This window comes from Oncorhynchus gorbuscha, linkage group LG19 (genome assembly GCF_021184085.1).
Source record: "Oncorhynchus gorbuscha isolate QuinsamMale2020 ecotype Even-year linkage group LG19, OgorEven_v1.0, whole genome shotgun sequence".
NCBI classification, from domain to species: domain Eukaryota; kingdom Metazoa; phylum Chordata; class Actinopteri; order Salmoniformes; family Salmonidae; genus Oncorhynchus; species Oncorhynchus gorbuscha.
This window is the reverse complement of record NC_060191.1, coordinates 36124623-36138358: the sequence shown is the minus strand read 5'-3', so window position 1 is coordinate 36138358 and position 13736 is coordinate 36124623. Positions and strand designations below refer to the sequence as shown.

The 13736-nt window shown below is 43.4% G+C and overlaps 1 protein-coding gene across 1 annotated transcript; it reads right to left on the bottom strand.

The window, feature by feature from the left end:
* Nucleotides 1-8653: 8653 nt before the first annotated feature.
* il10ra (interleukin 10 receptor, alpha) lies at nt 8654-12946 on the bottom strand. Its single transcript, XM_046315532.1, has 7 exons — nt 12702-12946; nt 11970-12093; nt 11590-11765; nt 11309-11454; nt 10992-11160; nt 10749-10867; nt 8654-10367 (listed from the first exon to the last, which is right to left on the bottom strand). Exons 1-7 carry the CDS (start codon nt 12754-12756, stop codon nt 9408-9410), a joined length of 1749 nt encoding a protein of 582 aa, XP_046171488.1. The 5' UTR covers nt 12757-12946; the 3' UTR covers nt 8654-9407.
* Between the last annotated feature and the right edge of the window lie 790 nt (nt 12947-13736).

The following is a 13736-nucleotide window of genomic DNA, read 5'->3' as shown; positions in this document are numbered from 1 at the left end:
AACTGTAACTTTAACCTCCTCCACGAGATTGTTTGGCTCTGACCATCTCCACGAGCATGTCACGAGCATGTGGGATTTACCATATCCTCTCTCTCTCTTTAGAGCATCACTCTCTCTCTCTCTCTCTCTCTCTCTCTCTCTCTCTCTCTCTCTCTCTCTCTCTCTCTCTCTCTCTCTCTCTCTCTCTCTCTCTCTCTCTCTCTCTCTCTCTCTCTCTCTCTCTCTCTAGAGCATCACTGAAAGACAAAGTGCTTACGTGAATGTGTTGACAACCAGTTTACTAATGGGGATAGTAATGCTGGTAAATCGTTCCTCTACTTAATGGCACTCCCTCTTGTGTGAGAGCTGTGTTGTTTATTAAATGACCTGATGTGTGTGTCCACAGGACGGTAGACGTAAAGAAGTCTCCCCCTCCTTTCTCCATCAGCGGCTCTATGAAGTTGAGGACCTGCGTCACACAGGAGAACATCTCTGTTGACTACAGTCTCTCGCTTTCTGTCTCTCGCACTCTCTTGCTCGTCGGTATTGATCTGACCGTCGTCGTGTGTTTGAACATGAAACGGTGTCTCCTGTGAATATGCTGTGGTATGCCTCTGTAGAGGGGGCAGCAGTAGACTTGAGGTTAGAGAAGTGGGCCAGCGACCGGAGGATTTGCCGGTTCAAAGCCCAGGGCTGACGGGGAGGGAGCTGGTAACAAGAGTGTTTCTTTCTGGCATAAATATCTCAGGTCCCACCTACCGCTAATGTTCCCTTGGAACTTAACCCCCTAACTCTTTATATGGTTCCTGCGCTACGGTTGCCCTGTGCTCCAGCCTCTCTAGCCATGTGCACATATATCAAAGGGTTGGATTTTTTTTAAAGCAGATGACAAATGTTCGTCTCGTGTGGACCAATAAAGTTGACCTTGGACTTACATAGCATAACCTTTGTGTCGCTTGAGTGTGGCACTGTAGGCTGATGCAGAGTAACGGAGGAGGGTGTGTTTTAAAGCATGACCCCCTTGTACGCTCACATAAGACGGAGCATACCAGTTATCTCCATGTTCCTAATGCTCTCTCTCTCTCTCACTCATATCTCACCACACAAACCTCAAACAACCCACTCTCTCTTCACGGCCTACGCCAAGCAGAGTTAATACAAAGCAGGGAGTTCATTTGAACTTTGGAGCAATACCACATTTTGTTTCCGTCGCAATACAAAAATAATAATAATAATACATGTAACTACTATTCCACCGTCACGCTTTGTCCTCCCCCCCCCCCCCCCCCCCAAAAAAAATAAAATATGTGGGTTCAGGTGTCTCTATCGATAGTGGGAAAACATGGAGAAGTGTGAGACTAAGGGGTTGGTTGTGGAGGAAAGAGTGATGATGACGAAAAAAGAGAATGGCGCCTTAGCTGCTCGTCAACAGGTTGAACCACAGAAAGTCGCACATCTCCTTTCTTATAAGCTGGGGCTGACATTCCTCTGAAGTCTCCTATCAGGTCGGTTCGATCGTTTATGCATAATTCTTTGCCTTTGTTTTTCCCACGTCTCTCGGATATGTGTTTCCATACCCAGTTCTGGTATTTGGATTCAAGCGTATTCGTTAAGGACAGATAACACTCATTTGTAAAATGCATGTGTGACTGTGTGTGGGTAAATCAATTAACATGCTGAGGATATTTCTTTGAAGTCTCGGCTCCTTGTGTTGTTGAAATATGTTTTTGCAAATATTTCCCTCTCTGATATTAACTGGCTATCTTCCTCTAAGATCTTTTGGCCTGTCCCCTCTGTGTGTGACAGAACAGAGATCGGACTGGCTCAGAACATGTACGGAACGTCATGGAACACTGGATCTATATGAGTGGCGATCGGTGTCCATGTAGTCACAGTAGGCAGATCCTCAGTTTGCTCTGACAAAGGAGACGGTCTCTGATCTACAGCAACTTGTGCGTGGAAAATAGTGCACGACGTGTCACCAGTGCATTTCCATACTCATGGCCTATCCCGATACCATATGATATATTTTAATCCGCGTGCCCCCCCCCCCCCCCCCCCAGCACACTCTGCTGGACCTCATAAGATATTGAAAAGAAAATTGTGTTTTTTTGTTTTGTCCTTAATCTGAGGTTGAGCTCGTGTTGGAGCGATATCCCTGTGATGGTGAGAGTTTAATGAGGCGGTGTTTACCATCACAGGTGACACTGCAGAGTGCAGGGTGATATGTCAGGTAATCTGAGGAGATTTTTTTTATTTTTAAATTTAAATCTCTGCTCCCTTTTAGAGCAGACAAGAGTTCCTCGCCCTCGTGGCTGCTGTGCAGGTCACAGATGGCCCTGGTGGTTTTCAATATAGGTCCTATGGTTCTCAGTATGTGGGACAAAATAAGAGAGAAATGATTTCATGTGTTTGATACATGTGAAATGATTCAATATTGAGTCAATATTCGGCATGTGAAGACTACATTGATTCTGATAATGTCAAGTGTCTTTTTTTGGGGGGGGGGGGGGGCTCTTGATTTTAGTGAGAAAGTGCACATACCTGTACAATATTCTTATTTCAATAAAACTAGGTTATAATGTGTAAATGGTATTGCATGAAACTGTATGTTGGTTAATGAATACAGCTGGAGTTGTCTGCTTATCATTTGATAAGGTGTTCCCCTGATAAAAACAATTCTGAGTAGTGTTAGAGACTGAAAGAGGAAGTGGCTATCTTTTTTGGCCCCCTTCTAACCGCCAATCTCGTTTAGAATCTAGTTTGGGAAACCACTAATCTAGTTAAGATTTCCCCAGTATCAATATTGGCTCAGGGTCGTCCCGGTTTGGCCGTGGTAGGCCGTCAATATGAATAAGAATTTGTTCTTAACTGACTTGCCTAGTTAATTCAAATCTTTTTTTTATGGTTATCCCCATTCACATATTGTTTGTCTGTTTAACTGTAAGCCTGTTTAACCCCATTCACACTGTACGTCTGTTTAACCCCATTCACACTGTATGTCTGTTTAACCCCATTCACACTGTATGTCTGTTTAACCCCATTCACACTGTATGTCTGTTTAACCCCATTCACACTGTATGCCTGTTTAACCCCATTCACACTGTATGTCTGTTTAACCCCATTCACACTGTATGTCTGTTTAACCCCATTCACATACTGTATGTCTGTTTAACCCCATTCACATACTGTATGTCTGTTTAACCCCATTCACACTGTATGTCTGTTTAACCCCATTCACACTGTATGTCTGTTTAACCCCATTCACATACTGTATGCCTGTTTAACCCCATTCACACTGTATGTCTGTTTAACCCCATTCACACTGTATGTCTGTTTAACCCCATTCACACTGTATGCCTGTTTAACCCCATTCACACTGTATGTCTGTTTAACCCCATTCACACTGTATGTCTGTTTAACCCCATTCACACTGTATGTCTGTTTAACCCCATTCACACTGTATGCCTGTTTAACCCCATTCACACTGTATGTCTGTTTAACCCCATTCACACTGTATGCCTGTTTAACCCCATTCACACTGTATGTCTGTTTAACCCCATTCACACTGTATGTCTGTTTAACCCCATTCACACTGTATGTCTGTTTAACCCCATTCACACTGTATGTCTGTTTAACCCCATTCACACTGTATGTCTGTTTAACCCCATTCACACTGTATGCCTGTTTAACCCCATTCACACTGTATGTCTGTTTAACCCCATTCACATACTGTATGTCTGTTTAACCCCATTCACATACTGTATGTCTGTTTAACCCCATTCACACTGTATGTCTGTTTAACCCCATTCACATACTGTATGTCTGTTTAACCCCATTCACATACTGTATGTCTGTTTAACCCCATTCACACTGTATGTCTGTTTAACCCCATTCACACTGTATGTCTGTTTAACCCCATTCACATACTGTATGTCTGTTTAACCCCATTCACACTGTATGTCTGTTTAACCCCATTCACATACTGTATGTCTGTTTAACCCCATTCACATACTGTATGTCTGTTTAACCCCATTCACACTGTATGTCTGTTTAACCCCATTCACACTGTATGTCTGTTTAACCCCATTCACACTGTATGTCTGTTTAACCCCATTCACATACTGTATGTCTGTTTAACCCCATTCACACTGTATGTCTGTTTAACCCCATTCACATACTGTATGTCTGTTTAACCCCATTCACACTGTATGTCTGTTTAACCCCATTCACATACTGTACGTCTGTTTAACCCCATTCACATACTGTATGCCTGTTTAACCCCATTCACATACTGTATGTCTGTTTAACCCCATTCACACTGTATGTCTGTTTAACCCCATTCACACTGTACGTCTGTTTAACCCCATTCACATACTGTATGCCTGTTTAACCCCATTCACATACTGTATGCCTGTTTAACCCCATTCACATACTGTATGTCTGTTTAACCCCATTCACACTGTATGCCTGTTTAACCCCATTCACACTGTATGTCTGTTTAACCCCATTCACATACTGTATGTCTGTTTAACCCCATTCACATACTGTATGTCTGTTTAACCCCATTCACATACTGTATGTCTGTTTAACCCCATTCACATACTGTATGTCTGTTTAACCCCATTCACATACTGTATGTCTGTTTAACCCCATTCACATACTGTATGTCTGTTTAACCCCATTCACATACTGTATGTCTGTTTAACCCCATTCACATACTGTATGTCTGTTTAACCCCATTCACATACTGTATGTCTGTTTAACCCCATTCACATACTGTATGTCTGTTTAACCCCATTCACATACTGTATGTCTGTTTAACCCCATTCACATACTGTATGTCTGTTTAACCCCATTCACATACTGTATGTCTGTTTAACCCCATTCACATACTGTATGTCTGTTTAACCCCATTCACATACTGTATGTCTGTTTAACCCCATTCACATACTGTATGTCTGTTTAACCCCATTCACATACTGTATGTCTGTTTAACCCCATTCACATACTGTATGTCTGTTTAACCCCATTCACTCTGTATGTCTGTTTAACCCCATTCACATACTGTATGTCTGTTTAACCCCATTCACATACTGTATGTCTGTTTAACCCCATTCACACTGTATGTCTGTTTAACCCCATTCACATACTGTATGTCTGTTTAACCCCATTCACATACTGTATGTCTGTTTAACCCCATTCACACTGTATGTCTGTTTAACCCCATTCACATACTGTATGTCTGTTTAACCCCGTTCACATACTGTATGTCTGTTTAACCCCATTCACACACTGTCTGTCTGTTTAACCCCATTCACATACTGTATGTCTGTTTAACCCCATTCACATACTGTATGTCTGTTTAACCCTATTCACATACTGTATGTCTGTTTAACCCCATTCACACTGTCTGTCTGTTTAACCCCATTCACATACTGTCTGTCTGTTTAACCCCATTCACATACTGTATGTCTGTTTAACCCCATTCACATACTGTATGTCTGTTTAACCCCATTCACACACTGTATGTCTGTTTAACCCCATCCACATACTGTCTGTCTGTTTAACCCCATCCACATACTCTACGTGGCGCTGGAGGAGATGGCTGCCTTATTACAGGCTCCCAACCAGTTGTGCTATTGTGTGTGTTTTTTCTCGTTATTTGTTCATTATTTTGTACAGAATGTTTCTGCCCGTGTCTCTTGCGACCAAAAAGAGCTTCTGGATATCATGACAGCGATTACTCACCTCGTACTGGACAACGGCGTTTTTTATTTAACGAGTCAGACGCAAATGATTTATTTCAGACACCCGTCAAGGCCCAAATCCCTGTCATTCGCATGAAGAAGAGACGGAGATATCGGGGACATAGGTCGTGGTGCCTTGTAAGGATCCGACGGCGAGTGAGTAATCCCTCTCTTCCATCAGTCCTATTAGCCAACGTGCAATCATTGGATAACAAAATGGATGAACTCCGATTAAGACTATCCTACCAACGGGACATAAAAAACTATAATATCTTATTGTTCACCGAGTTGTGGCTGAATGACTACATGGATAACATACAGCTGTCTGGGTTTTTGGTCCATCAGCAAGACAGAACAGATGCCTCCAGTAAGATAAGGGGTGACAGTCTGTGATTATTTGTAAATAACACCTGGTGCACAAAGTCAGAGGGAAAAAAACTACACCACCTATACTCCACACATAGAGATGCGTACAAAGCTCTCCCTTGCTAACAACATCAGCTGTTCCGGACAACTGTGTGGTCGAGTCTGTAATACCAAATACATTTCAAGCAGACCACAATTGCGAATAAAATACCATGTTTCTTCACTCTAGTTAACCCTGAGGAGTCACTTACAGCAGTCACTGACAATGTCAACGGTTGTTGACAAAGTGATGTGCGGCAGGACGAAAACAAGGGGTTGAGCTGCTTTTCAAAATGGCAGACAGCTGTTGCCTGCTGGATGCTGCTGGTTGGTGGGTTTGAGCAGGAGGCGGAAAGCCCCCTTTCTGACACCCCTTCACCCATTTCAACTGACAAGAAGCGTTTCACCACAAGTGAAACAAGTGTGGGAGGATAAGGAGAGAAACAGTTCTGACTTGGTAGACGGGGTTGATTATAATGACAACGCAAAGACGATCATTGTAAAGGACTCTCCATGCTCTCTGCGAGTACACGTTACACAAGTTACACACACACACACTATAAGAAGCCAACACTGTGTGCACCATAAATGAGAGGGCTCTTTTCTAACGGGTGGTTCATAGGTCAATTATTACTAATAACTGCAGCTACTGAAAGCCGAAACAGATTGTCGTTTGGCCTGTAGTCCACTGACCTTAGCTGTGAAAATGTTATTAACGTGTTAATCTGAAGTAATGTTCTATTTTGTCTTGTGGGCTTTTTCTGAGGAAGGATCTGAAATGTGTATATATTCATCTCAGTATGGAAAGATCATACACACAGTGTGTGAATGGGGTTCAACAGACAGACAGTATATGAATGGGGTTAGACAGAGAGACCATGTGAATGGGGTTAAACAGACAGACAGTGTGAATGGGGTTAAACAGACATACAGTATGTGAATGGGGTTAAACAGATATACAGTATGTGAATGGGGTTAAACAGACATACAGTATGTGAATGGGGTTAAACAGACAGACAGTGTGAATGGGGTTAAACAGACATACAGTATGTGAATGGGGTTAAACAGACAGACAGTGTGAATGGGGTTAAACAGACATACGGTATGTGAATGGGGTTAAACAGACATACGGTATGTGAATGGGGTTAAACAGACAGACAGTGTGAATGGGGTTAAATAGACATACAGTATGTGAATGGGATTAAACTGACATACAGTATGTGAATGGGGTTAAACAGACATACAGAATGTAAATGGGGTTAAACAGACAGACAGTGTGAATGGGGTTAAACAGACATACAGTATGTGAATGGGGTTAAACAGACATACAGTATGTGAATGGGGTTAAACAGACAGACAGTGCGAATGGGGTTAAACAGACATACAGTATGTGAATGGGGTTAAACAGACAGACAGTGTGAATGGGGTTAAACAGACATACGGTATGTGAATGGGGTTAAACAGACATACAGTATGTGAATGGGGTTAAACAGACAGACAGTGTGAATGGGGTTAAACAGACATACAGTATGTGAATGGGGTTAAACAGACAGACAGTGTGAATGGGGTTAAACAGACATACGGTATGTGAATGGGGTTAAATAGACATACAGTATGTGAATGGGATTAAACTGACATACAGTATGTGAATGGGGTTAAACAGACGTACAGTGTGTGAATGGGATTAAACTGACATACAGTATGTGAATGGGGTTAAACAGACGTACAGTGTGTGAATGGGATTAAACTGACATACAGTATGTGAATGGGGTTAAACAGACATACAGTATGTGAATGTGGTTAAACAGACAAACAGTATGTGAATGGGGTTAAACAGACTTACAGTGTGTGAATGGGGTAAAACAGACAGACAGTATGTGGATGGGGTTAAACAGACTTACAGTATGTGAATGGGGTTAAACAGACATACAGTGTGTGAATGGGGTTAAACAGACTTACAGTTCAACAGACATACAGTATGTGAATGGGGTTAAACAGACTTCAGTATGTGAATGGGGTTAAACAGACAGACAGTATGTGAATGGGGTTCAACAGACAGACAGAATGTGAATGGGGTTAAACAGACATACAGTGTGTGAATGGGGTTAAACAGACATACAGTGTGTGAATGGGGTTAAACAGACAGACAGTATGTGAATGGGGTTAAACAGACATACAGTATGTGAATGGGGTTAAACAGACATACAGTATGTGAATGGGGTTAAACAGACATACAGTATGTGAATGGGTTTAAACAGACAGACAGTATGTGAATGGGGTTAAACAGGTGTGTGAATGGGTTTATACAGACAGACAGTATGTGAATGGGGTTAAACAGGTGTGTGAATGGGGTTAAACAGACATACAGTATGTGAATGGGGTTAAACAGGTGTGTGAGTGGGTTTAAACAGACATACAGTATGTGAATGGGGTTAAACAGGTGTGTGAGTGGGTTTAAACAGACAGACAGTATGTGAATTGGTTTATACAGACATACAGCAAATAAAATAACATTTAGGGGCTCTCCAAAATAACATTTTATTTGTCACACGCACCGAATACAACAGGTATAGGTAGACCTTACAGTGAAATGCTTACTGACAAGCCCTTAACCAACAATGCAGTTTTAAGAAAAAAGTGTTCAAGAAAGTGTTTACTAAAATGACTACCGGTACTAAAAATGACATTTTTAAAAATGAAGATGAAAAAACGTATACAAATAAAAAATAATTTAAAGGAACAACAATAAAATGACAGTAGCGAGGCTAAATACAGGGGGTACCGGTTAGTCTGGGTAATTAAGGTCATATGTACATGTAGGTAGAGTTCGCGGAGAGAACAGTCAATGACTAGAGTAGCTGGAGTCTTTGGCAATTTTTTGGGCCTTCCTCTGTCACCGCCTCGCATAGAAGTCCTGGATGGCAGGAAGCTTGGCCCCCGTGGTATTCTGGGCCATATGCTCTACCCTCTGTAGTGCCTTGCGGTCAGAGACCGAACACTTTCCATACCCGGCGGTAATGCAACCAGTCAGGATGCTCTCGATAGTGCAGCTGAAGATCTTTTTAATTAAGGATCAGAGGACCGATGCCAAAAGGCTCCACAAATAGAATTAGGATTTTGCTGATCTATTCAGTTAGGAAAAGGAGTGTTTACTTGAAATTACATAAAAAGTGTTTGTAGACATATTGCATGACTCCCCGCAGTCTAGAGTACTAAACAAACCCTTGTGTGTGTGTGTGTGTGTCTCACAGTGTCCTCCGTTTGTGGACCTTGTCAATCAAATATCACTTCCAAATCACCAAGAGAAGGAGGCATAGTGTTCACGCTGCAGTTCAGTCCTCCCTCCGCTAGGGGCAACTCTGATAAAGCTTCCAGGAGCGGAAAGGACTCCCCTATGCATGTAGGCAGGTAGGAAAAGGTTACTGAGTCCTCCAAGTTTACCACTGTGTCTATGTGGAGATTGTTATTTTTATAACTCGAGCTTGTAGATTCCATCTCACACATGTCTCCTGTGAGATTGCTGCAGTTTAGCTGCTCCTCTGTCAAACTAAACAGGGGTACAGACTGTCCATCGACACTCCTCTCATTGTGTCTTCTTGTCTGGCACCAAACACATTGGCTTGCCCCTAAACAAACACATGCCACGTGACCAGACCTGTATCCCACAACAGGATCAGCCATAACTGTTTCGCATGAGATTTGTTGAAAACTCTGCTCTGTCTCAACAACATGGGCGTCCACCGAAGAGGGACTCTGGCTCTGGTAGCCACCCCCTGTGACCATTACCATCTCAGGCAAGATTCCACAGTCGTCCCCCTGTAGACTCCCAGCACACCCTAACTGGCAGCCCAGCCCCACCCCACTGTCCTCTTTCAGGTCGATGTCGGTGTTCGTCTTCCCATCCAGCAGGGGTGGCTCTCCAGTTCCACTCCTGCTGCTGATGGCACTCTCTGGTGCTCCCAGGCTTCCACAGCCACTGTCTTCTTGCTTTGCCGGACTCCCTCCGTTTCCATTCCCAGAAATGTGTGATTCGGTGCAGGCCCCACTGTCCAGACCCGCTCTTCTGTCCTCTCCTTCTTCCTGCTCTCCCTTGCCTGCTGTAGTTGTCCTCTCGTCAGCCAACCAGACCATGGCATCAGTTCTTGCGGTGTTCATGAACCAGCCTTTGTCTGTGACTATCTCCACTGGGTCGCCTCCCACACAGAGAGGCTGCCAGCCGCTGCCTGAGGATTTCTGAGGTAAAAAAGGACCAAAAAAAGGAAGTGATTGATAACAGAAATGGAATTATAGTAGGCCCTTAGTTTTTATTAAGATCATCAGGGTAAACAGACAGTTTATATGAAGACTTATTAAAAAAGCCTGGGTGTTTTCCATCTGTGGAGTTGCAGGAAATTAATATACAGTATGTGGTAGAACAAAGCACCACTGAGCCATTCACTTTGTGTTCGTATTCTTATATTTGATTATTGTGATTATTTCTTATTGCTGTTTGATTATAGAGAAGGAACCTGCAAGTAAACATTTAGCAGAAGTGTCCTTTCCCTCAAGTGTCTTTTCCCAGAAGTGATAGACATATTCAGTTCTGCATGAGTGAAACTGTTCAAAGAAACTTACCAGTGCAACAGGTATTTTCTCAGGGCGCCTCAGGAAGTAGCAAAGGCAAAGGGACAGGATGACCAGGACCCCCATCACACTTAGGATGGAGAAGGACACCACAGCAAGGATATACCACTCTGATGAGAAACAGAGCATGTTTTTAGCCGCATGACTTTGAGGCAGTTTGGCCGGTGTATGACACATCAAAAATGTCGAGCCATATATGGCCATGTAGGGCTGTGTCGTCTGAGTTGTATTTACCTTGCTCCGGCAGCAGGAGGCACTGTTCAGGGGAGAGCTCACTGGTGAATTCTCCTCCGTTGCCTGCCACTTTGAGGCTGACACAGTACTCCTGTCCCCAGTCAAGAGACGCAAACTGAACCTCTGCCTTATCCTCGTCGTCTTCGTCCTTCAAATGCCGGATGACGGTCTGCAAGCCAATAAATGAAAAAGGTCAGTCAATAGAGTAACAGGAACAGATTAACTAGGATGAACCGCAGGTCATAATAAATGCTATTATATTAGAAGTACCGTTACTGGTATGTTTTAAGTGTGATCTGTGTTTTACTGTCCTTTACCTTGTGGCCCTGACCTTTTCCCTGTAGGTAGATAGTGTAAGTCAGGCCAAATGGGAAGATCTTTTTAAGTAAGGGCTTCCTGTGAACACGGACTGTTACTGAGCTGGAGGTGGCCAACAGCGTACTGGAGGGATGCTGCAGTTTACCTGGGAGAACAGGGGTAGAGGAGAAAGGTAAGCAATGGACGAGCTTTTGGCAGTGTGTCACTATAAGCTAGGAAGAAATGAGCACATTTCCGAACGCAATACCCGACCACTAAAACGTCGCTGTGCTTGACTTACTTTCTCTGGGGTTGAACTTCTTCGACCGTGACCATGCAGAAATGCTGTTCTCGGTGACCAGTTGGACCCGGACCTTGTAGACCATGAAGAAGTCATCGATAAGGTAGGACAGGTCACAATATGTCAGCTGGGTCCTGTCACAGCTGGTCACGTTGGTCCAATTAATATTGCCATACCTGAGGAAAGACACATGAACGTAGCTAGATTTTTTTCAGATATGAGGACAAGGTGGTATGGAGGAATGATTGAAAAGGAGAAAGGGGATTGTGCGGATCGGGAGGCCTCTAAGATGGATGCAGGCTGAAGTGAGGTAGCTAAGTGACACGTCTGAGGATGAAAGGATGAGTGAATTAGTCAGAGGTAAGGAGTATGGGTTATACCTGGCCATCTGCACCTGGTACTGAGCCAGTGGCGGGGCCCCTTCAGGGGGATCCCAGAGCAACGTCACCTCCCCGTCCCATATGTCCACCATCAGATTGACTGGCATCATCAGTAGGTCTTCACCTGTCACAGTTAAAACATTCCAAATGTTAAGGAATATCCAGGCATATTTTTTTTATGAGATTTTGAAAGTACAAACAAATTTATAGGAAGACCGGGTGTACAGAAGACCAATAAGTTGTTGGCGTGTTTCCCAAAAAGGACCGAGTTTCATCAGGGGTTTTCTAAACCCGTTTCGGTATGAAATGTCGCAATGTGTTTATTATTAATACATTGTCAAATTAGAACTACACCACAGGATGCCAATTGAACGTCACATTTTCTCTGTTGACTCAAAGTTGAACTAGGTTAACATTGACTAATAATTGAATTATCAATCCCATTCAGAACTTAGTTCGTTGTTCACGTAAATGGGCATTTACACGTTTAAAATCGAAGTGTGTCCAGAAACATGTTCCATTTTGATAGGCAGGACACGTACACACTGAAATAATGTACATCATGCTGCCTCAAGCACTCTTGAAAGCCAGACTAAGATGTACATTTCAAAGTGCAATATTAAAGTGGAGACATGGTTTTAAATGTATAAATGCTGCATGTGTAATGTTCTTACATTTAGAGAGTCTATTAAGAGAACGAGACAAAAAAAAGCTGGTAAAAGCTTTCATTACCTGACACACAGTCTGAGATGACCAGAAGAATGGAAATCCAAAAGGTCCAATCCATTTCCAAAGTATTTTTGGGTTCTCAGATAACCAGGGTCATACTACTGTAGATGATGTCAGCACACGTCTGGCGTCCCTCATCAGCTCAGCCTTCTCTCTGACTACAGGAGACGGGAAGGCTCAGTTGGACTCCTACGTTATGATCGGAGAGGCTTTACTCAAGCTACAGTTAATAGTTGACCTGATCTGTGTGACGGTGTGAGGGGGACGTGTGTTTTATTTCCCCTTATGACCTCCCAGCTCTCTCTCTCTCTCTCTCTCTCGCTCTCGCTCAGCTGACAACGGGCTTCCTGTTCTGACTGTAGCACGGTACTTCCCTCCTCTCGCTCTTCGCCCCCCTTTCTGATTTGTCTCTCCCTTCCTCCTTTCTGACAGCCACCTCTACTTGTTTAGTAGCATACTGATGCCACATGGCTTGGGGATAGAAGCTGTTCAGGGTCCTGTTGGTTTCACACTTGGTGCACTGGTACTGCTTGCCATGTGGTAGCAAACAGAATCATCAATGGCTTTTGTGGCCGGAGTCTTTGACAATTTTTGGGGCCTTCCTCTTACACTGCCTGGTAAAGAGATCCTGGACAGCAGGGAACTCAACCCCAATGATGAACTGCACCGTACACAACACCTTGTGGTTAGATGCCGAGCAGTCATTCTTTTAGATTAGTGTGTGTTGTTGTGAATTGTTAGATCCTACTGCACAGTTTTTAAAATAATTGTATTTATTTAACCTTTATTTAACTAGACAAGTCAGTTAAGAACAAATTCTTATGTATAATGACGGCCTACCCCGGCCAAACCCTAACCCGGACGACGCTGGGCCAATTGTGCAGCGCCCTATGGGACTCCCAATCACAGCTGGTTGTGATACAGCCTGGAATCAAACCAGGGTCTGTAGTGACACCTCCAGCACTGAGATGCAGTGCCTTAGGCCACTGCGTCACTCGGGAGCTAGGAACACAAGCATTTCACTACACCTGCAACAAC